A 26,904-nucleotide genomic window follows, 5' to 3' on the forward strand; every position below is an offset into this window, starting at 1 on the left:
ACCCTGAAATTATCACAGATAGTGGGGGGATTCTGAAAATGCATAGAACTGCTACATTCAGGCCAGCCGCCCCTATCATTCAAATATACAAAGCGCAGGCCAGGGGGGCTACCCTATACGGGGTTGAATTATGGGGTCACTGTAGGCCCTCTAATCTCATGAAAACAGAACATAACTTCATGAGACGTATAGTCGGCCTACCTACCAGTACCCCTCTAGATCCCCTCCGCCTGGACTTGGGATTGCTACCCATTGACGAGGAGATCGCCTTAAGGCCAATTACATTCTGGAGTAGGCTCTGGGCAACACCAGAGCTGGCCTGGTATAGAGCCGAATTTGGAGAGGTCCTGAACTGTTTAATTAACAAGAAAATCCATTGGCTCATCCATATAAAGGACTTGAGTATCTTGATAGGAAAGCAAGACCTTTGGAAAACACCTGAACTATTGTGCCCACTAACCTCTAGGTCAGATCTTGTGCAGCTCTACAGACACCATAAATTGGCAATTCTTCAAGAAAGATCAACAGGTGGCCGGCTGATATTAGAGTTTCTTCAAATAAAAGCCAAATATAGGAACGAAGAGTATTTGGATGTGATCCATCCACCTTTGGCCAGGAAACTCTATGTTTAATTTAGAATGGGGACACTTCCACTCATGTAATTCACCAGTAAATGGGACACAAAGAAGAAGGAAGAATGTCCGGCATGTAAACACAATGTAGAGTCTGTAAAACATGTGTTTTTTATCTGCCCTGCATATTCCCTACCTCCCAAACGATGGATAGCCCCAATATGCAGAAATATAGGGTTTAGGCATTGTTTCCAGGCCTTTAGGATACTAAAATACCATACACATCCCCCCATTGTCTTCTCTTTTTCGCGTTTTCTGAATGGAATGTGGTGTAAGCGCAGGGGTTTTCTGAAGTGACAAAGTGGAGAAATATAATTGTGTCCTCTTCTGTTAAATCTATGGATGTTTACATAATAATAATTGTTCTATTTATTAGTTTTTTTCCTTTTAACTAGCAATTTTAAATGAATTGTATATCTGTATTCTAATTGTTTTCAGGATTTCTTCTGGTGATTTTATGATTGTGATAATGTACTTTTATGGCCCGAGTCGCCAAAATAAAGTTATTTACTGACTGACTGAAATAAGGTTATAAACTTCTTGTGGGTGAAACCAAAGAGTATCTCCTTGGTCTGGACCCTATTCAACCTCAGCTTTGTGCAATAATCTAAATAACGCTGTTTAACTGCTTCATTCCAGTTAAGGGTTATCTTTTGCGGGTTGTTCTACAGATCTCGGAAACCTATTGTCTCAAATGTTTTCTTCAAATAGGAGAGCCGAGGGATCCGCTCTACCTTATCAAGAGTCAGACAGTCAGAAGTGCAAGTTCTGAAGAAGCCCGCCTCCGGATTTCCCCAGCTCTTGAACCTCAGTAATAGCAGAGCGAGCCTAATCTATCCTCCAAATGCGGTAGCCCTAGTTCCTCATGGCATAAGAAGCTAGCAGTGCCTCTGGTAACTGAAAGTAATCTGTGGGTGAAACAATTTTCTGCACCTTGGAGAATTTCTGCTTTACTATAGCCCTAGAAGCCTGCATCGGTTCCCCCTGCTGAAATGCATTTTCTTTTATATATATATATATATATATATTTATTAGCTCTTTGATTGTTTTGTGCCTTAATCTATGTGCCAATTTAAAGATGGCCTCGGTAGTCCTACTATAGTGGTGTGATCTTAAAGTTAAAAGAGCATTCCAACTAAACGATGAGCTAAAAAGGATCCCCAGATAAGTAAATGTTTTAGACTTCACTAGGTGTGTCCCCCATCCAAATCTTCCATATAGGTCAAGAAAGAATCCAATATACCTGGTCAAAAATTGAACAGATGCACGAGCAGTGTTACTTGATGTTTATACGCAGGATACACTATCATGATAGAATGCAAATATCCCCTTGGAGATTAGCATTTTACATTGTCAGCCACCAAGATGTGGCCTCAGGCGACTGCGCTCCCGACCCAAGGGCCGGATTCAATGCCTCCTGGACTGTCCGGAGAACTAAGTAGGCAGTAAATGGACTCCATACATCCTTGGGAAGCAATCTAGTAGGCGTCAGCTACCAATATCACTCAACCTGTTCCTGGCAGTAGACCGCATCTGTGAGCCAGCACCCAAGGACCGGGTTGAGGGGGTGGCCCCAGTACATTGCCACCCTTTGCGTGGCCAGTGGAAGCCCTATGGCAGCGAGAATATTCCACATCCAGCCAACATGTGATAATGGTGGGTAGGAATAATTCCTTTTTCTCCCAATTAATTAAAAGCCCAGCATATCCTTCAAATGTAACTATTTCCCTAATCAGCAAGGGCAAGTTCTCTTTAGGGTTTTTAACAAATAATAATATATCATCTGCAGAAAGTGAATGCAGCACCCTTGTGGATGGGACAGAGATCCCCTGCTGGGAATGCCCCTGCCTGAGCTACCAGGAAAGAAGCTCCAGTTCCAGGGCAAACAAGAACTGGAATGGGACACCCCTGCCGCGAGCCCCTACTAATTGGGAAGCATGGGAGAGTATGTTGTTCATAAAAACTCTTTCTATCCTTAGAACCTTTGTATAAACTGCACCTGTCCAATAATGTTACTGCCTAAAAAGATTAGTTCCATAACTTTGTTAAGGAAAGACCAGTCACTAGTGATTTGAAGGCCTTCTCTGCTTTTTATACGGCCAAGCCAGTCTCAACCTCTGGATACATTTTCTGCCGCGTAGCGAGAAGGGTATGCAGATTATGGGACATGGCTCTACCTGATATGAACCCTGACTTCTTGGAAAGGACAAGCTCGCCCATGTATGCCGCCAGTGTCATTCTTTGTGAGGATTTTATTGTCCATGTTAAGCAAGGATGGGTCGGTGCGACTAGTATTTTCTCTCATCCTTGCCCTGCTTAAGTAAGTTAATATTGCTTCTCTGGAAGACTGAGTAGAGGGCCCAAATTCAAGTGCTTCACTCTTGACGTTTAGAAGATTGGGGCGCAAGAATGCCTTTATACACTTTGTAAAACTTGGTCGTGAGTTGATCAAATCTGTAGATTATGACCACCCTCAAGCACAACCCAGAGTATTGATAGGAGTATTGCCTACATGTAGAACACTGTGAAGGAAATCAGAAGCAGCTTGTCAATAAGTGCTTCTAAACATGCATATGTCTAGAGTAGAAACTGAGTAAGTTGATCAAAAAGAAAAAAGGTTTAATTTAAATAAGGTGAGAATGCATTTCTTCCAGAAAATGCAGGAAAAACGGTGGTGAGTTCACTGGTACTGTCTTCCTTGGATTACTGTAACGGTTTACTTGTGAATGCTCAAGCTCGGGTGCTCGCCAAGTTACAACTGGTCCAGAATGCGGCAGCAAGACTGCTATCTGGGACCCCCAAATTTAAACCGATTAAACAAGTAATCAGGAATTATCACTGGCTGACGGTTAAAAACAGGATTAAATGTAAAACTTTGTGTCTTACTTTTAAAGCCCTCCATCAGTTAGGGCCGGAGTTTCTTAAACAGGACTAACTTTTTACCGCCCTACTCGACAATTAAGATCAATAAACTCACTTCAACTTGTTGTACCAAGAACCAAGACTGTCACTTGGGGAGATAGATTCTTTACCAACGCTGCAGCCAGACTTTGGAACACGCTTCCATTGGTGATTAGATCTACACCCACATTGTTACAATTTAGAAAGCTGTTGAAAACATGGCTGTTTGACCAGTAGCTCCACTTCCCACCCCATTACTTCTTATAATTAAAACTGCATACTGAGCATATTGAGGCACCTGTGAGTCTTAGCGCCAAGACGCCTACGGGTATATGATGCGCTTTATAAATTTCAAAATAAATAAATAAATGCTTAAAATGGCACCAAGGTAAATGAGATCAGAATTTTGGGGTTTTCTGTTGGCAATATCTCGGGACCTTGAGATGTACAATGAAGGAATTTCTGGGTTAGCAATTTGTGGTACACTGAATGGGATCACAGAATAATAAGCTTTTTGTAATCCACCTGGATGTGATTTGCTAGCCCCTTTGTGGTATTCCTCTATTTTTACCATCGACCTTGCAGGTTTTTGGTAGCTAACCACCCATTTCTGTATTCAGGGGTTTCCTGAAGCTAACTTAGCTTTGCTTGCCCTCAGGAGGGAATTAAAGGCATTCCATAATCCGGGCCCCAGCCCATTAATCGGTGCTGTTTGTCTTTTGTTTAAAAACCTGTTCCTGGATCATTTTCAACATAGCTATATGTAGATTCTTGGCAGAGTGAAATGTGTGCCAAGGCACCGGGACCTTCGTCTTCCTTTAAATCTCATGTATGATATGATTTATAATGTCTTCTATCATCAGCTCCACTGAGTCCCTATGTCTGGTTTCAAAGGCTTCCCACCCATGATGGATTAGGGTCCATACACTAAGGAAAGCTGTGTTACTGAGTGAGTAACTAATTCAAATTTGAAGGGAATATTTATTAATGCTTAATATGAGCGTGCCTAGATTTGCACTTTAGATTAAAAATACCGACTTGAGTTTCATGACACTCTCATTGATTTTCTCCCTAAATTAATTTCCACAGTTTGATATGAAGAATCATCGAGTTTTTCTGAAACGAACCAAATATGAAGACTTAAAGCAGAAAGATTTGTTTGTAGGCAACAAAGTCAATGTCTTTTCACGTCAGCTTCAACTAGTTGAGTACGGAGATCAATACACTTGCCGCAAGATGGGCAGCACAAAGGAAAGGTAGGAAATATTTCTGAAATAACATTTCTCAGAATGTAATGTATAAGGTTAAATTTTGACCCCTAATTTCTATGGATCTTTAGCAGGATTGGTTAATTTACTACTACTCCTATGTCCCGCCTTTCTCTTATTCCCAGCTCCTCTAGTTACCCTACCACATTATGACAGGGGATGAAATATCTTATTAAAGCTGGTAAAATTAGAGGCATGTGCAGCCAGAAGGACATATGCTTACGAATACAGTGCCCTGTATATAGGTGCTCACACTTAGCAATTCCAGTTCTCACAGCTCGTTGTGGACTGAAATCTTGTTTGCTCACAGTAAGAGTTTTCATGAAAAGGGGGTCATTCTCTACTTCTTTTTTCATTCCTTTAGCTCCTTTTCTCTTTCAGCTTCCACAGTGTTGTAAGTTCAGGTCTCTAATGCTTTACTACAGCAGCCGAACCACGTAAAACATTGTCCTGTCTTGGGATACACATTTTTGGTGCATGCCTGTGCCCTGTTATGAAATGCCCCAGAGTATAATGGGCGTTTGCTGCCACATTTTTCACCCCTCCCCCTTTACTTATGCGTTACAAATAATCTGCATGAGCTTGTGTGACCCTTTCTATACCATAGTTTGCAGGGCGGATATTTTGTAAGTTCACACCTTTACTGGAGATATTGCATTTGGGTCTGTATTATGGCACACTATCCTGTACCGGGCACCATTTTACATAATACAACTTCTTCCCTTTCTGTGCTGTCATCACTGTCTGTATGGTCCTTGAAAAGTTGCCTGCCAAGTAAACATTTGAGTGAGAGGTGAAAGACTGAGCACATTTGTAAAGCACATTTTACATGTTGCCATCTGTAGTCACTGAACTCCTGATTTCTCTGCAGTAAGTGAAGCAAAATGCATAAATGGAAACCAGAATAGTAACTACATATGTCATGTGCAAAAAAGAGATGAGTTTTTTATTTCATTCAATAGCACTGACCACTTTGGAAGCCATCGTGGCCAAACACAAAGGGTTATCAGTAATCTATGGTAGGGTTAACACACTGGATTGTCCTGTCATCTTTCCTCTGGAAGCAGATCACTTACTACGACTGGATTTAGTCTCTTAAGTCTTAGAGAAGTGTGATTGGTGCCCAGGACACAAAGTCCCCTTAGAAGTCCGATCCTTCATCCACAACAGAGTCTGCTTAAGATGTAGTCAAATACCTTGTTATGACATGGTGGCCCTTGTCAGCTGTTGCACCAAAGTGAAGGCACTCAAAGAAGCACATGATTTTGCAGTAATAAGGTATTAGCTCAAAAGGAGAACACGGCCTCTTCCAGCCAGGTGAAGAAGTTGTTGGTGTTGCTTAGACGAAATACTACACTACAGTCTGATGGATGCATGACAGTTCCCCACAGAAGAGCTGTTGCAGGGGGTCATCAAAGACAACAGTTCAGCTACATTTAGGTGACACATTAGTTAGTTTTGTAGCTACACTGTACTTTGTTGTTTACAAGCCATGTGGTCACAGCCACAAGTTTCAACACATTTGTCTAATAGTTGTGCTCTTCCTACTGGGACCAATAAAGCCTACCTATATTTTCAGTGGATTATTTGGTGAAAGATCACGACTCGGGATTCATGGTATCTCTCTGGAATCCAACGATCACGACACCTGATGGTTCCCAAGGACTTTAGATCTACTAGCATCACAACTCAGGGTGACCCGCATGCCAAACTTTAGATGCACCCCTTGCAGCTGTGCCTGTCGGAGCATTGGAATACGCTTCTGTATGCTACTATTCAAAACTGATTCCCTTGCCTACTGTTAGCAGCTCACCAGGCTTTGATTTTTCTTCCCTGGTTTCCGTTTAGAGCCATGATGCTCCCCGAGTGACAGATTGTGCTCTATCAATCTGCCATTACATTACATTACATTCTGAAGCATCATTACTAGTCACTTCAAGTCAATACATCCTTCCTTCTAAACTTGAGATGGTGGACACGTTTCCAATCTGATGTTGTGACTCAATTTCTGCTGATAAAGTTTATATATCGCTTTGACAATGGATTGCTCAAAGTTCAATTTGGATTAGGAGTACAATGATGGGCTCTCTTCAAGCATGTTATGGTAGAGGACATATACAGCCCATCTGTATAAATATTTTGAAGCAAAAAGCACTCCTGACCTTAAAATCCTTGCTGCCAGTGGACACAGATAAGGTGTTCTTTTGACATGACCATAAAGCTTTATTTCTTTGCCTGCTCTTTGTTACCTATGGCGGTTTTGATGCAGATAAGAAGGCTTCCAAGCTGCTATTGCCTGATGGATAAACTCCTGCATTCAGCATTGTTCTTTCTTTCATATAGGGCAGTTTGTACCAAAGCCAAGGTGGCTTCCACTGTGGTCTGCAGGCATGTGGACGTGTCAGATGTCTGTAAAGAGAAGTAGCTATGTCTGCCACACCACATATAGTGTGGTAGCTCTTTATGGGTCATCCTGCACTTATTCACGCCTCAAGCAAGACGCCTTGTGAAGTCTGTTTGCTTAGTTTTCATTGCCCTTTGTTGGCTTTCTCCTCTTCTCTGTACTCATCTTGCCATGGAATTTACTTATTGATTGGGACTAGTTCACAATTCGGATTTAGAAGGTCAAAGTTATCTTTTCAGTGAATGCTAGTCTTTCCTATTCCCGACATCCCCCTTACGTGATCAGCCAGATCGCCAACTAGAATCTTCTCGTTAAATAGACATTCGATGGGGGGGGGGGGGGGGGGGGGGTAGAAGGGAGTACCTGAGCAAAGAAGAGTGTTGATGCTTACTGCTTACGTGCGTACGTAGTCCTGGCTGCACATGACTCTAATAATTCTGCGGCAGCTCCTCCGCAATGGCGAAGGAGTGTAGCCCCACCAAAAATGGCAGAAAAGGAAAAATAAAACGATAATTAACACTTGTTTTATTTTTCCTTTCCTGCCAAGTCTTGGGGGCAGGTCCTCGGAGTGGGAGGCACTGAGGAGAGTGGTAGGGCACTGCCATCACTGCACATGACTGTTTGGTCGGCCGTCTCCGGTCGGCCAAACTGTCATGCGCAGAGAAAGCTGTCTCCAGCCCAGCAATGCAGCTGGTTGGGAGAGAATAGGCACAGACTCAATCTGTCCTGGAGTGCAAATCGGAGGTGCTCAGTCCAATCCAGAAGCTGCCCTCATGCGTGCGATCAGCCTGTGCATTCCCTTCCTGCAGTGAAGAGGAGCAGAAGAGCACTTGGGGACGGTTGCAGGTATGTTTTTTTTTTTATTAGTAGTCTTTGTTCCCACCTGATATCCTTATACCCCCTCCCCCGGCCAGCACACCTGCCACTACTGTCTAATAGTAACATCTTTGAGAAGCCGATTCTGTTGTTGTCATTTAAAGGTAGAGTATCTGTTGTTTAGGAATAGTCGTGCGTGAGGTGTTTCATTTTCTACCAATTGTCTTAAAAATGACGTTTATATTTTGGTTGTTTTTTGTCTTTTATTTATTTCTCAATGATCAAATCACTACAAAAGGTAATATCAAAGTTCAACTTTGTGGCACCATAAGCATCTTGAATGTACATTTAAGTCTTTTTGTGTGACAGTTTCAAAACGGTTCTAATATTGTTTAATTTCTCATGTTGCTTCTTGTTTGGGCAAGGGATGGTCCTTTGCCTTTTTGGGAAGCTTTTGTGGCTAGTAACATTTTTTGTTGTCTGTCATATAATCATTTTACTTTCAGTACAAATGCTTTTCACTGTTTATTTTTCACAAATTATTTTCCTGAATTTTTCTGTGAAAATGTATGCCCTCTCCAACAAGATCGTTGTTGCTTTCTTTTTAAAGTCGGATGAGTCTGAATTTTAGTTTAAAGTATGCTCTTTCACCAGATGTTGTTTTATTGATTTTCTTTGGGTAAAGAAGACTCACCTAAAAAAGAATTGGCAAAGCAACAGGTCTTGCCTTAGAGACAAATGTCTTGTCTTCATGCTGTACAGCATCAATACAGATGCTGCACAGCATGAAGGAAGGTTTTTTTTAAAAAACAATAAAAAAAATGTGCATGTATGCACGGCAACACTTTTCTTTTTTTTTTACCATTTAATAGGATTTGGGTAGTGGGCGTGGAGAGCAATGCGGGGCAGGGGAGCAGGCGCAGGAATAAAGGAGATCAACATAGAGGAGAGCTAAGGGGCTAACTAAGAAGCACGCAACGAATGAGAGCGACATGGGATAGGACAGAAGCATGAACCAACGTGAGAGAGCAACATCGGTGGGATACAGAAGCGCATGTGCAAGATGGAGCAACACGAGCACGGTTTGGGGCCAAAAGCATACCTGTGAGAGAGTGATACTGAGTGTGGATGTGGAGGGAGAGAAGCTCATGAGACAGACAGCTCAAAAACACATGCACTCTCATGGAGTGCTTCCACACATAGGAACTATTTATGACAGTCAAAACACAAAACCTGTTGCACACCAGTTAAAGAGAGTACAGAAAATGATGTCTCAATGGACATTTAAAAGTTCAAGTTTCCACATTTGAAGACAAAGGAGGACGATGGGTAATACGACTCCTCTTTTATTGTTTTGGATGGCCAGCCGACACGTGTTTCGTCGCAAAGCAATTACAATACTTTGGCGACTCCTCAGGGCTGGGGAGGATACAAAATACAAGATGGAGTTCATGGTAACATTACAATGAACATTACGTTTCTTTGGTGGCTGTTTCTAGTGCAAGTGCAGGGTGAAAGTGGATTTAGTGACAATATACAGTAACATTCTCATGGAAGCACACAACACCGTCCCCGCTATCCAGTGTGGATGTCGAAACGTGTAGACGCAAGCAGGATGGGGATTCACTAGTGGGTACGTCTGTGCCGCGGACTATTGTAGTATCATCGTGATTAAAAGGAATCTAATCGTAGTGACGCAAAAAAGGGGGGGAAAAGGGGGAACACTCGTGTAGAACAGACCCTGTTCTGGTGTCGCTTATACGTTAAGCTAGGACGACATGTGTGATGTAGTAAATCCTGGAGAATCCGTGTATTAAGAACAGATCCTTTGGTCAAATAAAGGTGCGCTTCCTACCTGTAGTGGAAGGGTACTGAACCACAGGTCTATAGCATTACCCAAGAGAAGGAAACAGAAGGGGGAAAGGAAAGTAAAACTACAAGGTCTTGGAAGGGAGGTCAACTTCAGGCACTCAAATAGAGATCGTAAAAAATATATATATAAATATATATAAAAACACGGTTCTCTCAGGGTAACTATTTATGAATGGTGGAGCTCACCGCTTCACCGGTGATAATTCCGACCCGGCCCCGCTCGAGACCAGGTTGAGTGGTTTCAAATCGTCTTGGTAAGTTGTCCAGTATCAGTGAATGTTCAATGCGATTACAGAGCTAAAGGGGGAAAATGGTAGATTACAGATCAGTGAACTACATCTAATTCGCGGATCGTTGGTGAGTAGTGCTCCAAAACTTCACAATTCCTGCAGTGTAGTTAAATGGCATCTCACCTTAAAAATAGGATATTTGGTGCTCTGAGTCGACTTCTGTGAAAAGATAGCATGAGAAGGTAAAGGCATCCACTTGTTCAATTATGGAAAGTGTGGAGGCTCATCAGCGTGATCCCTGGATAAGTAGTAGGTTGATCCAGGCATGAGAAGTAGAAATAGAAAAGAAAAAAGAGCAAGAGCGTCGGTCTACCCGCTCTCTTTAATACCGATGGGACATTTGCATATGCATTGCAATAGTAGATCGGTCATGACCGCTAATTATCTTTACTATGTCGATAACCTGAAGGGTTGGTCGAGCACTAGATTTGTATTGTGATCTAAAGATCTAGAAAGCTCTAAAAGTTGAAATCATATTCTTATCTTTCTTACCCGAATCGCAGGGAAAAGCCGGCAGGACGAGTGCTCCTGCAGAATGGTTCCGGGTGCGGACACGTGATGTCGACCCGGAGGTGGTTAAATAGTCTAGATAGGACCCGTATTGAAAAGACTAGAACGTTAATTCAGACGGAAGTGGGTGCACGTTCCCTAATCGTTTACGGAAGTCTCATATTACGATGTGAATGGTGACGAGGCATGAGATTAAAAAGAGAGCGAAATCATATTAAAGAGGGAAACGAAAGCATGCATTGGTGACTCGTCTAAGTGTCATGCTTGTTTCACATAACATTCAGATAAAAAAAGGTGGGGTCATGCATCAGATCTACACAATGCAATTGTGTCAATTGTGCAATCCACTAATCAAATAAATTTCGGTTCACATAGTGATGGTTCCACAACTACAGAAGATGACAAATACTGTTGTGTGTGTCCGGAACCGTAATTTATTTGTAATTTATACTGTATAACTGTAACCTAACCATCCCTCTTACGTTTATGTACACCCTCAATGAGGCACATATGAGGTATTGTCGTATTTATCAAATAGAGTGGTCTGAGTGCCTGAAGTTGACCTTCCAAGACCTTGTAGTTTTACTTTCCTTTCCCCCTTCTGTTTCCTTCTCTTTGGTAATGCTATAGACCTGTGGTTCAGTACCCTTCCACTACAGGTAGGAAGCGCACCTTTATTTGACCAAAGGATCTGTTCTTAATACACGGATTCTCCAGGATTTACTACCTCACACATGTCGTCCTAGCTTAACGTATAAGCGACACCAGAACAGGGTCTGTTGTTCACGAGTGTTCCCCCTTTTTCCCCCCTTTTTTGCGTCACTACGATTAGATTCCTTTTAATCACGATGATACTACAATAGTCCGCGGCACAGACGTACCCACTAGCGAATCACCATCCTGCTTGCGTCTACACGTTTCGACATCCACACTGGACGGCGGGGACGGTGTTGTGTGCTTCCACGAGAATGTTACTGTATATTGTCACTAAATCCACTTTCACCCTGCACTTGCACTAGAAACAGCCACCAAAGAAACGTAATGTTCATTGTAATGTTACCATGAACTCCATCTTGCGTCGGCAGGAGGGCGGAACTGTGGGGGGACAAGTGGTGGCCCGTTGAACTGGGGCCGGTCCCTCTCCCGGTCACTGAACTAAAGAATTTGGGAGTTTGGATGGACCCTGCTCTTAGCTTCGTGGGCCATTCGAAGAAGATCGCGGCCTGCTGTTTTGGTATTCTGCGGGCGCTGCGTCCCATTTTGAAGTTCTTTGACCGTGGCACCAGGCAGCTGATAGTCCAGGCTACTGTGTTATCACGCCTGGACTATGCAAGCTCTCTCCTGGCAGGGACCAATGTTGCTGAGACTACCCGCCTCCAGTGCGTGCAGAACGCTGCGGCGAGAGCCATTGTCGGCCTACCCCGAACGAGCTCTGTCTCTGGTGTCCTGAGATCACTGCACTGGCTCCCCATCAAATCACGCATCCAGTTTAAGGTGCTGTGTTTGGCGTTTAAGATCTTGAGGGGAGTAGGTCCGCCTATTCTTGCTGACCTTCTGTCGTGGTATGTTCCTTCCCGCTCTTTGAGATCTGGAGGTCAAGCCCTCGCTGTGGTCCCTCGATACAGATTGTGTCGGGTTGGTGGCCATTCTTTCCGGGTCAGAGCGGCTGAGCTCTGGAACTCCCTTCCAGCGGATCTGCGGCTTTTAGATGATCTTTTGGCTTTCCGCAAAGCTTTGAAAACTTTTCTTTTTTAATAAAATAAAACACCTTTTCTGTTTCTGTGTTGTGTTTCCGGTAACTGTTGCACATTTCCTGCCATGCGCCAGGACGCCCCTTAGCTGGGGCAGCTGTGCGCAATATAAATGTGCATAACATAACATAACATATTTTGTATCCTCCCCAGCCCTGAGGAGTCGCCAAAGTATTGTAATTGCTTTGCGACGAAACACGTGTCGGCTGGCCATCCATAGCAATAAAAGAGGAGTCGTATTACCCATCGTCCTCCTTTGTCTTCAAATGTGGAAACTTGAACTTTTAAATGTCCATTGAGATATCATTTTCTGTACTCTCTTTAACTGGTGTGCAACAGGTTTCGTGTTTTTTCGTGTACGGCGTGTGTCTTGGCACACACTCTTGGAGGGGTTTAGGACATTTTGTCCCCTCACCTGCATGCACCCTTACCTATTATTACTACTTCTACTACCGTGAGCAGTGCGCCCAGTATTTCCCTCACTATAAAAAAAACCCTGGTCTCAATTGGTTTTATTTATAACAGTCTACCACGAGGTGGCGCTATCTGTATGTTTTTGAGCAGGGCTCACGCACAGCGGATACAATAATGCTGAAAGTAGGGGACCCCTCTAAAAAAACAGATTACGGTCGGGGAGAAGAGGGGAAATAATATACTTAAAAACATGAATACAATGAGCCTGGGCCCCATTTAGGTGCTGCGGAATAGTCTAAAAGTCACACGTGTATTGAGTGATTGTCACTATTTAGCTGTGTTGGCCGTATAGTGGGCCAACTACTGTAAATAACTCGGGCCCTGATAATTTATTTTTACAAAAATTAGACACTGGGAGAAAAATTATACACTTAAATGCCTGTGGCCATAATCACACCCAAGCTGAATGTCATTTGTCGGATGCCACTGAAACTCTACGTAAAACCGCTGAATGTATGGCGCTAACCACCTGGATGGAATAGCTTTGTGACCCGTTTTAGTCAACCTTTCTTCCATCTCCTGATGATGTTGAAGAACACTGTTGTAAAAAAAGAAGAAAACAAATGCTTTCGTTCAAATTAAGGGTTTTTCTTGAGTAATGCTTTTATTCTCCCATTTAAACGTACCCATTGCAGCCCTTAGGAGAGTCTGAAAGTGCCTGTACAGGCAGATTCTGAGACTACCTTTCTCACATCCCACTTAAGACATCACTTGCTGTTTGTGGGACCTGCAGGGCCTACTCAGCCTGGCGAGCATGGGGGGAAAGTGAGAGAAAAGCTGAGTTTTCAGCGGAGATAAGAAATGAAAGTGCATGAATTGTGGTGTATGGCTCGCGCTCATGATGCTGGTCATCAGTAATGCCCACAAGGGACCAAAGATGTAGGGATGTAGATTTCTGACCTTTTAGAACACGTGTGAGTCGGTTGTTTTTCTCTCTCGCCATTTGGCTTAAATAATGTATCCATTATCTTATCGTTTCCATGCACAGTACCTAAAAAATATTAAAGGTAAAGGGGAGGGGCGTTATTATTGACAGGGCTAGAATAGAGGCTGAAGCACACTTTCAAAAGTAAAACATTGATCTTATAACACCCCCTGGCGTACTCACTTACCTGTACTCCTTTACACCCTGCCATACCCTTTTTCCAACATCAAACATGTTTCACACATGCACTAATCTAGAGTTTTGCAGATTAGGTTTATTATTAACACACATGCCCAATGGTAGGAGCATTGGAGCCTCAAGCCCCCCAGCTTCCCCAAGGGTTTGGGGTATAATGTGTAACAGCACTCACTGATTTGCCTCAGTTGCAGCTGCACCAATGCAAAGAGGGCACTGGAAGCTGGTGGATGGAAGCACCTCTCTCACCTGTGGCCCTCACCTTGAAGGGCGCCAGGGCGGGAGGGGGCTGCCAGGTACACTGGTCCCTCTTGTGAAATGTCAAGACAGCACTTGAGCACTAGTTGGCGGCACCTTTGCTTTTTTAATACAAACTCCTTCGCTTTGGCCAGGCGGTGGCAGAGACGGTGGAGGCGATTAATCGATGGCAGAGGCGGTCGGGGCGATGAATCGATGGCAGAGGCGGTGGGGGTGATTAATCGATGGCAGAGGCGGTGGGGGCGATTAATCGATGGCAGAGGCGGTGGGGGCGATTAATCGATGGCAGAGGCGGTGGTGGTGAATAATCGTCAACTTCCTCCCCTGAGACAAGGGGGGTTGGGGTGACCGGCCATGTGCATGAGTGGGATCTGCTCTTATGCAGTTTTATATATTTTCCAATGCTCGTGTACAATTATCTGTACATTCGAGTAATCAAAAACTGAGTTGGATCATGCACGCTGGAGAGTCCTATTTTTGCTTATAGCTCCAAAACGAACACAAATTAACAAGCAGGCACTATGACCGAAAAGCTGCTGTGCCATTAAAACTTGTAGACTTTCTTTCTGTGGTTACAGAGTTGTGTACAGAGAGTCCTTTCCATGGGAGTTTGTGAAATTGCTTAATTCGATCGCTGTTGATCAGTTTGAGAAACCTGCACCAAGTTACGCCAAATACTCAAGGGCACATTTAGGGTGAAATGCGGGGCTTCTTATGTAGTGTGGTGTCAGCCTTAGTTACACAGGTTCGACTGTACCTTGTAATTCCTTAACTATTTCCAAAATATGTGCCAAGAAAATTATGAAAAAGATTATAAGCTGCTGACTTTTTTTTCTCCTGCGCTTGTAATTAAATATGCAGCTATTAAGTGTAGTATGCCACCCAAAATTAGAAACTCTTACCATTACAGGCATGCCTAAACTCCATCCACTCGACTTCCCATAATATGCCTCCCTTGTGTGGGTCCACTTCACTACACCACTCTGTATTTAGTACGGTTATGATTTAATGCGAAAAATAATTGCTTTTTTCTTGTCTGTATTGGCTAATAGAGAAACGAGAATTTGATTCCTGTTTGTCCTGGACAACTGAACGAGACAGCTTATCTGAAGCCACCCACTGTTTGACTGGTGAAAGTTAAATCTCTTAGCTGTGTTTCTCATTTGTGTATTTGAAGTCATTAACATTAACGCCCACAACACTGGCATTATTTCTTCACCCTCATGTTTATTCATGTCGAGTTCCCTTGAACTGACAGATATGATCTCTTCTCTGCACCACCACTCCCTTCTCACTTTTCACCTCCTGGCATGAACAATTCTTGGCAATAATCCATACTCCATATTCACTTTTTTGTTCTGGCATTTGTCAACCAGAGATTAGGAAACACTTATATTTAAACTGTCAGAGCCCTTTATTTGTGAGACAACGTAGATATTTTGTTTTACGTGTGATTGTGTACCAAAGTCTGGGGTTGGTGGTAGGAGGAAGATATCCTAATTAATGTGTAACCCGAGAGTTGTAAACTGAATGGAAATCTGCTTCATTGTAGATATTTTTAACACTTTATAAAGGGATTCATTTTCTAAAAAAATGCTTAGAAAAGATAAAATGATGTTACTGAATCCTAGTCTGGATCGTCAAACCAAGAGCAGCTCGGTGCCACAGAAATTAAAAACAAAATGCTATAAAAGTGAATTCTGAGCAGTTAGCTTAATATATTTCCTTTAAATAATGTATGTCTTTTCTTCACGAATGAATGGGTTTTAATTGAATGTATGTTACTATGGTATTTAGTGTAGTAAAGTGTAATAGCATCTCAGTTGGCCTCTTGGTGCAGGTAGGATGATAACACCACAAACTAATTGGCGACTGAGAGAAGGAACAAAAAACTCTCTTGGATCAGTGAGAAAATTACATTGTAACTCTTTTTTCGAAAGGTAAGCAAGGGCTATATTGTTTTTTTCTGGTAAATAGGAAGCACATGCATGGTTATCAAATAATCCATATTCATTGAGTTATGTTCCTTGGTGGAAGATCCAGTTGAGCAGTTGCATATGTTTAATACTCGTTCTTGTTTTGGTTGTTTGTATTTGTATTGGCATCTAGACACTGAACACACTGCCATTTCAATTAATCCCACATTGGGACTGTTGTAGTGTCTAATGATGTTGTTAATGTATTATTTTGTTCAGTCAACATATATCTCCCCTTGTTTTTCTGATTCAACTTGTCATATAGTGGGTCCAGTAGAAACCTTCTGCAACTGAAATTCCAGCAACTGCAGAAACCAAAAGAGTGCACATCCAAACTCTTAAATCTAGAAGTGGAAAATAAGCAATGTCCAAATCCAAAATCCTGCACTTGATTTGTAGAATTCAAATCTATGGAATTTTTGTTTTTAAAAAGTCTACCACCTTTATTTAGTAACATAGGCGGATTTTCTGGTAGCATCTGACTGTGTCAAATCGCAAAACTTGTTAGTTTCTCACTGTGCAACTTTCCCAAACTTGGTGAACACCCATAAACTCGTAAGACTGCGGTTGTTCAAATACCCATTGACATTAAATTTTCACCCTCAAAATGGAGGTGCATTTGCTCTTGTCAAAAACAAAAGACATTCTTCACAGGAAGAAATTTTTTCTCATGTGGAGAGGAAAATAAAATGCTACATGTACATGCACATTTGCATCAAATGTATTCAGTCTTAATTTTACTTTTTATGGAAATCCTTGGCTTTTTAATATTTTCTGGAGTACCCCTGGAATCTGTTGTGAACTCCTTATAAATCCAAACTTTGCTCCAAACTTAAAAGTAATTCGTTTTTTTCTCTTCTTGTAAATCAAGCTCAGTGAACTCAGTTAAACAATTCAAGTTTATCTTTTGTTAAATATAAAAGTCTATTTGGGATATCTTGGCCATCTTACCAAATAACCAATCTATCATCATTAAATCTATATAATGATTCTAATGTTTCTTTTACCGTTTTCATCAGGTAAATTCCAGCTTGTCCGGGAAAATCCTGTTTTGTCTCAAGACTCACTAAGTTTTCAATGGGCTAATATTTACCTACCTTGTTATCATGCTTAAGTGGAATAGAAAGTAGACGGGGGGGGTCTTCTGTCCATGTATACCAATGTCTTTTGAGAATCCCAAAGAATTACACCAGTCCTAGATGTCACATCCATACATTCACCAACAAAAGGAGCCACCAGAATTCTGTAATGGGTTATGTTTGCCTCTGTACTTACTCAAGTGGTTTATGGTGCTAAATCAATATAGAATATTTACTGTTAATTGTGGGTTAACGAGTTGTGGTTTTTGTTTTACCGTGTTTGAGTCCTTTACTGTAAAAAAGTACTATAAATATATTATATATCAAGCAAAAAGACCTGAGAGGCAAAAAGAACAACAAATAAAGTAATCAAGGCACTATTGCCAAGCATGGACAAATGAGACGGGAGGTTGTCTTTGTGGATTAGATCCTTTATTTCATATGGTTTGTTAAATTTCTAAAAACAGCCAACGGGTTTCGCCCATATCTGGGCCTCAATCAGGGCTGCAATATATACAAACATGACTTACAATATACAAAGAAAAGTGCAAGTGCATAAATATGTAAACAAAATTTTAGACAGCTAAAGAAGAAACAAAGAAAAGAGAACACAAAAAATCTCATAACATTTCTGGATAATCATCATAAAGCATTCCGCTAAATAGAAAAATGTCCATCAGTTAATAGACATACTGAAATTATTTCAAAACAAGTAGCTCCTCAAAGAAGACCGATCCAAAGATGCAATGTATACATAGCAAATTTACAAGGTCCAACATTATTGTCAGGGCAATTAAAGATACTGGAGTGTTACTATTCTGCATCAATCATTTTTGGAACAGTTCACAAATACTTTTATACTTGTATACCCCGTTCTATCCTATATCAAATGGCGAGTAATATGTCACTTACCTTCCAAGAAGTAAAAACTCCTCGGTATGAGTGTTCAATTTCAAAAGTGTTATATAACCATTAAAAAGACCTAAAAGCTAGGGGGAAAGAAGAAAAGACAAGAAAGGAAAGTTACCACTTTATTATCAGTGCTTAGAGAGTAAACAGCAATCAGAATACACAAAAAAAGTCTGTTAGCTACCAAACCGACATTTGCTCGAAGGCAAACTCCCTCGTACATAATCATAGTCAGTGGAGAACCATAATCCGAGATACCCGGCTTACCTGTGTTAGAAGATTAAAGTCAGCATACCAGTATTTCAGAGAGATATGGATATTGAAGAACTTCAGTGAAGAGCTACAAACAATATGACACACATAAAGAGAGAAAAAAACAAAAAAAGAAGATAATAGTCACCAAAAGAGAACTTTGCTAAAAGCAAGCCAAACAACCCACCCAATAGTATCGCCCATAATAAGGTGGACAGGCGGGCAAGAAAAGGGAATTTAATTGTAACTGTTTTTGCGAGGGTAGTTCGTAAACAGACTAATGATGTAGCACCATAAACCACATCTTAGGCCGAACCTATAAAAATATAAAAGTGAGAGCCAAGATAAGAAAAAACACTCCCATGATAAAGGCACATAATTGATGTGTTAGAGAAGAAACTCAGTAAAAAGAATAAATAAAACCGCCCACAGAAAACCGATAGCACAGTGATGTCCATTACAGGCCATAAATCCACATGCAGGCATATAGAATCAGTGTAATATAAAGCAGTAGTAGATTCCAAACTAGAAGTAGCAGCGCGGGTTTCCCACTGACTAATGCATAGCATAATGTGCAGTAAAATCAGCATGCTTTAATTTTATAAATGAAACAATAGCAATTGAAAACGTAATAATAGAATAGAAAACTTTTACATCATGTCTTTTACAGACCCCTGTGCACCAATAAGCACGATAAAGGATCAAGTGCTTAGCAGGTACCCAATAAAGGTAATAAGAAGAACACGGGGAACCAACAGAAAAAACCCAAAAGATACATAGTGTTGAAACCCAAATTCAAAGTCAAGAGAATGGGAACTTCTGTATCACCGCAGCACACTCGATAATACAAGTGTGACATTAAAACAGCACTGTAAGTGCAAGCATTTGTCATAGAAACAAGTAAAGAATTTAAATATCCCCACTTTTTAAAACACATGTATATCCGCAGCACACACAATATTATGAGTGTGACAGCAAAACACCACTATAAGTGCAAACAGTTATTCTATGAACTAGGGAAGAATTAATATGACCCCACATTTCAAAAGCCACATGTGTATAAGGCACTAAACAAACAAATCCAAGGACAAGTATCTCATAAGGCACCAAAGATTTCCGTATTCCCGCGCATGCGCCTTACCCGTGTCTGGTTCCGGCATCACATCTACATAGGATTCTGTTGGATAACGTCAATTAGAACACACCTCTAACACTTCTTTAAATACTGGAGGCATAGAAAATAACTAGACCGTCCCTAGCGAGAAAAAGCCATGATAGATTTAGTTTGCTTCTTTTTTAGATGTCTTCCCGTCTTTGTATTTTTTCAATTTTGTTTAAAAATGCATGCACTTGCACTTTTCTTTGTATAATGTAAGTCATGTTTGTATATATTGCAGCCCTGAAGAAGCCCGGATACGGGCGAAACGCGTTGGCTGTTTTGAGAAATTCAACAAACCATATGAAATAAAGGATCTAATCCACAAAGACAACCTCCCGTCTCATTTATGCGTGCTTGGCAATAGTGCCTTGACTACTTTATTTGTTGTTCGTTTTGCCTCTCAGAGCTTTTTGCTTGGTTTTTAATTATTTGTGGCTCTAGTTGGGTGTGAACCATAATTTGAGGTGGACAATTGTGAACTCCCTTGGAGTCCTTAAATACTATAAGCTACATGTAACTGTGCGACACTTGGATTCCCTAGCCACCACTGTTTGTTTGACTTTTATAAATATGTTGTACTATAATGAAGTTCCCCTTTGAAAAACACAAATTTGCTTTGTTTTTCAATATCTAGACAACTCATTTTTGTTTTGCCAATATTCTTGTACTCAAGAATGCAACTGAAGGGCTTTAGTTTCCTCTCTCTTCTTCTAAAATCCTAACTAATGTGTGGCGTTTGCCTGCTACTACTGTAGAACCTCTTCTCACTTTTTCATTTAAATCTTTTCATTAACTTTTTGGGTAAAAGGATATATTCGACCAGCACAGGCTTCCAGAAATTGTGAGTTACATAAAGCATGTAATCTCAGCAATATAGTATACCTGTCAGACATCATGTAGGCTTGGTCCCCATGACCCCCTTTACCTTCCCTTCCTTCTGACAATCCCAAATGCAGAAGGTAACCCACCAAACAGTGTCCCCCATCCCCCGGTAACCATGTCCCTCCACTGACTAAATCAGCATAAATTGTCTCGTGGTACACCTCTCTCATCGGGCAGAATCCAAGAACAGAAGTGAAGTCTCGCCATAGTGCGTTAACCAAATAAGCCCAAAGCTCTCTAACATAGTAGAAGGGCTGAATTTGGGGTCCGACCACCAAGCTGTGTATATAGAGGTTTCAATTTAAAATCAAACAGTTGGTGAGTACTATTCATGTTGCTAAACAGTCGATCCCTTGCAAGTATGGGCCACAGTCTATACCATTGAGTGATTGCTTAGCAGTTCTCTTTTTTCTAATTATGAGCTATCGTGAATTTCACAGCCCCTACGCACCAAAGGGACATGTGCCATTTGTGGTTCTATGGGTTAAAGTCCAGAAGCATTCCTTCCAGATCAGGTAGGTCAAGTCTTTGTGTAACAGCGCAGAAACCTCTTCCCAAAAAGGGTTGAATCACTCCGCAGTCCTACCATATGTAAAGTGCCCCGCCTAGGGCTACATACCAACTCCAGCATCTGGAAGAAGCATTATGATACATCGGGTATAGTCTGTTGGGGTGTAGGGCCATCCATTCCAGTCTTTATAATGTATTTCCCTCTCAGAGGTGAGATAGAGAAGAAATGTATGTCTTGGCTCAGTTTGTCCCATCATTTGTGTGCTCCATGTAGCCCTAGAGTTTATTCCCATTCTCTGTTGTGACGCCAGGTCTGAGGAGTGCCATGTGCTAGCTGGAGTTTGAGTATGGCAGATATCGTCCCTCGAGTGCCTTTGAATTAGGGGAATATCGCTTCGAAGGGTGTTATTGGCCCTGGTAGCGCAAACTCGGATGGAAGGGTGCGTAACCCAATGCTGAATTTGGGCATTTTTGAGCCTCTCTGATTCAGGAAATATAGACACTTTGAATTGAAGAAAGGATTTGGGAGCTTTATTGTCTTACATGTTAGAGGTCATGTAATACCCCCCTCCCTCAATCCATGAAGGCCCTGATCCTCCAGGGTTGATGTAAAAGCTGAGTTCTAATGGATGGGGTGTAACGGATGGGTAAGACACTGGGCCTTGTAACTCTAGTGGCTGGGTCAGTAGCGGCTGGAGGTTCTGGGGGTCTTGTCCTTCCAAGTAAAAGACATGAGCTGTCGCTTGATGCCTTTTAGACTGGCTGTGTGCAACCGGATTGGAAGGTCCTTAAATAGGTACTGAAGACATTGCAGAGCAATCATTTTTATTGCAATGATTCTACCTATCCAAAATAGCATTATATTTTTCCAGGAATGGAGGTTTTTCGTAATCACCGCCATCAGAGGAGAACTCCGTAATATTTAATGGAGGACTTAGCCCACCAGAAAGGGAATTATGCTGTCATTCTGACCTGTTCCTACATTCCTAGCATCAGATTCAGTAGCTCAGATTTTTGAAAAACAATTGTTTTATAGCCCGCTGCTTTCGCATAGGCCTGAAGTAAGTTTACAACATCTGGAAGTGAATTGGATGGGAAACCCAGCATTAGGGGTACCCTGTCCACATAAAGAGAGATTTTAAACTTACGCGGTCTGCAGATAATCCCTGTTACAGCAGGTGATTGTTGAATCAAGCATGCTAAGGGTTCAATAAAGAGAGCAAACAGAAATGTAGATAGTGGGCACCCCTGTCTTGTGACTCTGGCAAGGGAAAAGACGTGGGGAAGTAGCTGTTAAGGGGTGACCCTGGCCATGGGGCACAGGTAGCTCGAGAAAACCATTCTTACAAATGTTGAACCTAGGCCCATATTCTGGAGTGTGATATTTTCGAAAGCCCAATCCACCCCGTCAAAGGCCTTTTTCGCTTCTAGTGAAAGAAAGATTGGAGGGATACGCATGAGGAGGCTTTCTCCATCAGGTGGATAGTTGTGTGAATGCAGTCATGCGCTTGGCATCACCGTATAAATACACCCTGGTCTGGATATACCTGAGTGGAAAGCACTTTGTTGTGTCATTGAAACCTCTTTGATATATTCTTTTTACCCCTTCGCTTCTTAGGGTTCACACCAACTGGGTGCCCATGTTATCTCCAAAAACGTAGGAAGGCTTTTGTAGGGGAAGCAATGAAAGTTTGGGCTTTTTGGTAAAGTGCCTGTGTAATTAGCCCCTAGCCATAATGAGGGCACACGTGATGCGGCCGGAGGGATGCTGTTGTCGTTCTTTTTCAAGTCCTTGAATTTTACTTTCCAGCTGTTGGACATCCAGCTGTGGACTCTAGAAAGCTCAGATTCGTCTGCTATAAAATGGCCACTAATGATAGTCTTGAAAGCACCGCACACTCCAGTGATTGGAATCTCTCCCCCTTCGTTGAGCTCAAAGTATTCTTCAATTTGTTGTCCGGTTTCCTGTCTGATTGCCTGGCCTTTTAGCAGAGAGGGCTAACGCCGCCAGTACCCATGGTGCTTACATAGCTCGAGGTCATTTTGTATCGGAAGGGGGGTCATGGTAAGAGGTCAAATCTCAACCAAGCGAAGGAGGCCCACTAGGGGGTTGCTCAGTAGTATATGATGGATACAAGATTGTGTTCGATGGACATGGGAGTAGAAGGTGAAAAAAGTGTCTCTCTTGTGCATCTCCCCTCAGGCATCTTGGAGGCCTAAGTCCCCTAGAGTCTTCTTCAGTCATTTAGAGAAGGCTCCTGCATGTGTTCCTCCCCCTCCCTCCCTGTCCTTGCTTGGGTCTCAGACCATGTTAAAGTTCCAGGTGAGGATAATTTCTCCTCTGGCCATTCTTGCCAATTCATTTAGAAAATCTAAAAAGGAAGGATTCCTGTGATACATTAGGTACATATACTGTGGCTAAAGTGATGGTGCGTCCTTCCAGTATACCCATCAATATAAGAGATCTACTGTCCTCGTCAGCTTTCGTGTGAGAGATCAAGAGAGGGAGATTGTGTCTCAGTAAAATTGCAGTTCCCTGTTTTTGTGTCAGAAGAGTGATAGTCTATGGGGTATGTAGCATATTTGAGCTTCCCCAGGTCTTTCCATAGGAGATGAGTCTCCTGAAGGCAGATGTTATCTGGGTTGGAGCCATGGAGGGTCTGTCATATGATGCCTCGTTTGTTGGGTGAGGTCAGACCTTGTGTGTTAGGTGAGACTATCTGAAGCATCGCTGTATCTGAGAGGTGCCATAGGTTCTCCCTCCCCAAGCTGTTTTTGAGGTCTTCCATCTTCTCGATGGCACACATGAGTGTTTCCAACAGAGTGGAGCACCTCGCTGATGTGTTGGGTTTGCCCATTGAGACAACTTCCAGCTGCACCTCTCTCTTCAGGACCCCCCTCCCACCAAGTCCACATCAGTTTTAAATTTGGCTAACAGTGCTCTCAGTTCTGATCGAAGGTCTGCAAAGCCTTTAGTTAAGTCTTGCTTCAGTTTGTCTCATAGTTCAGCCTTAATGGAACGAAGTCTGTCCAAGAGGTTGGATTTGAGGAGTGCCATGGCAGAATCAGATGCTGGGTGCTTCAAAGTCATGGGTCTTTGCTCAAGTCTATCCAGATATGTGAGAGGGCCACAGTGGGAGGGATTCTTCTTCTTGGGAGGACATGGAAATTAATAGCCACTGCACACTGGGCCTTATCAAATCCCGCTGGGTCCTGTCCTCCCACCCTGAAGTGTAGTATGCCCGGTGTGTGCAGTGGACCCTCATCTGCTCATCACATAGAGAGGAGTCTGTCGCCCATCAATGAACACAACAAAAGTCACTGTCTGAAGTTGCGTAAAAATAAGGGGGACCCTCTAGTATAAGTGTCGGCACAAAGCTGCCACTGGTCACCCCATTCTATGCAGTACTTGCTAAGGTCAGGAGGGCTTCATCTATATGCAAGTGCTGCCTGCATGTTGGAGAACTGGTATCGGCGCCACGCTGTTTGCTACCCCTCTCACCTCTGCAGTCTATATGTACAGCCTGCCTCTGCATGCCTCATGACCGGGTGGCACCTCCTCCTCATGGGCTGCGCCAGTAACTCACCTGCATCTAGCTTGCGGATCCTGGGCAGAAGTTTTGCCCTGAGCTTCTTGGCAGTTCCCTGTGTCCTACTTAATTCAGAGGAAGGCAAAGTCGGCACGGTATGCAGGAGCAACAATGGAGTGCCTCTCCCGGCTCCTCCATTTCAGCCACGCACCTTCTCACTTTTAATGACGCTGTTGTAGAAGCCGTCAAAGAGCCATGGTCTAAGCCAACCTCTTGTCTAATGGTGAGATGTATTAAGGCATGGCGCTCCATTGCAGATCCTCTATACTCTAGTCTCTTCATGTCTCTTTATCCCTCCCCAAAAAGCTTAGTAATTCAGAACTCCTCTACCACAAAACTTAACTCTGAAACCTTTCCTCCCACCCTCCAGATAGTGGGGCAAGAAAACTGAAGGGACTGAGAAAAATGACTCTCACAGGCAGTCTAGTGCTGTATTCCCTGAATATGGCTTATTTATTAGGGCGCTACTCCCATGCCCTCTGGGGCATAGCAGTGATGGTGGTCCTCGTCTTACCAGAACAGTATATGAGCGATTGCATCGCCAAAGCCACGCGCTGTTTCAAGATGTTAAGACAACTTCCAGTCAACAGGGTTGTCAGCAGATGTCCAGAACACGTTCACGGACATCCCTTTGACGGCAAGCTTCTTTTTGATTACAGAGCAAACGCACTACTAGAACGTTTCAAAGAAAGAGGGACATTGCAAGATCACTAGAGCTGTAGTCATCAGCAAAAGACTTGTGTTCCATTCATAGGCCCAAGTTCATTCAACGCTAATCCACTCCAGCCGGTCAACACTATCATAACTCTCTCGTTCGACAATACTGGGACAGTGGAAAGGGACATCGCCATCCACTTCAGCCTTCTTCCTCTTGCTCCGTTTCTTACTCCTGCTCACTTGCACCACCAGGAAAGTTGCAGTAATTCATGTGTGAAGGAGCATGGGATGCCAGTGGGAGGACTAGTATCCTCTTTTCTGCAGGCCTAGAAGGCCATAATTTCAGCCCAGTGGAGCCTGCAAATTGAGGAAAAGAGGACCAGGCCACAAGTCCTAAAGAAAGAAGTGTGGGGAACTAACCAAGTTAGGCAGTCTGCAGGTGACATCATGGTGATGACGTCACAGAACATGACATCAAAGCATGTGACATTGCACATGGCATCACAGGAAGTGACCTCAGGTATTGAGCCCTTACACTTATGTTTAGCAGGTCTATCATGAGTACATTGAAGCACTTTATGAGATTTAACAACTTAGATTTTGTATCAGGGTTGTGCCAACAAAGTGGTGCAACACCGACGCAAAATCTGGGCCTCAGCTAGTATATTAATTTTTCTAAAACTCTGCCACAAAGAAATTGGCAACAAGGAGAAACATGGCAGTAGATCTGTTCTGTTTAATTAGTTGCAAAGTCTGCATTTTGAAATATTTTATAGTGTTCATGCACCTGCTGCAGAGATCTTTGTGCCCAGTAAATCTCAGGGAATAAAAATAACTGTAAGAAAACATTGGACGTTAACGCATTTGCTGGAGAGATCTGTGTTTTGTTTAGTCCCAGTTTTGAATCAAAGTAGTATAGAGGGATAATCTGTCACCTGCTTAGCACATCATGTAATATGCAGATGACAGATTTTTATTTTATGTCAATAGATAAGTGAGTTACTGCTTTTAACACAGAGATCATTTTGTTACTTGGAGTTCATAAATTGTAATCCGTCTAATATAGCTCCGTGAGCTATGAAGGACATGTGACTACGACACAATGTAACCCTCACTGTCTTATATAACACATCGTGTACATTGATTTCCACACTTGCATGATTTATTGTCAATGTATAATGTTTACGTGTGATGTAAAGCGATCTGACACCCTGCTTTGTAGCGCTATAAAATAAATAAAGTAGTGGTATTTAAATTCTTATTTGTGTAAATACTGAAACAGGGCAATACATCTAACAGTCTCCCAGTCAAAAGCATGCCTCTCTTAGGTAGTTGTGAAGTGATAAGAAGCAATGTGCCTTTTTTTCACTCTGTTGCATTTGAATCTAATTGTGAGGCACCCGACGGCACCCAGCCAGGGTACAGGAACAAAAGGAGGCCTGATGGCCCATTAACTTCGGCCTTTATCGTTGGTCCAGCTGGACGTGAATATAACAAAGCCCCCGCGCCGCCTGCACGTTGCTGCTGGGAATGGAAAGCAGACAACATGCAGGCACTGCTGAATGTGTCCTGGTGTCTGAAAATTACACCGAGA

At 42.5% G+C, this 26,904-nt stretch overlaps 1 protein-coding gene across 2 annotated transcripts in view; it reads left to right on the top strand.

Moving 5' to 3' along the window:
- The window catches only part of NME7 (NME/NM23 family member 7), a 634,381-nt gene that overhangs the window by 189,096 nt on the left and 418,381 nt on the right, over nt 1-26,904 (top strand). For both annotated transcript variants that reach the window (XM_078658324.1, XM_078658323.1), the window contains exon 3: nt 4,623-4,789. In XM_078658324.1, the coding sequence (XP_078514450.1) occupies nt 4,623-4,789 (167 nt within the window). The remainder of the gene's footprint in view (nt 1-4,622; nt 4,790-26,904) is intronic.

Source organism: Lissotriton helveticus, chromosome 8 (assembly GCF_964261635.1).
Source record: "Lissotriton helveticus chromosome 8, aLisHel1.1, whole genome shotgun sequence".
NCBI classification, from domain to species: domain Eukaryota; kingdom Metazoa; phylum Chordata; class Amphibia; order Caudata; family Salamandridae; genus Lissotriton; species Lissotriton helveticus.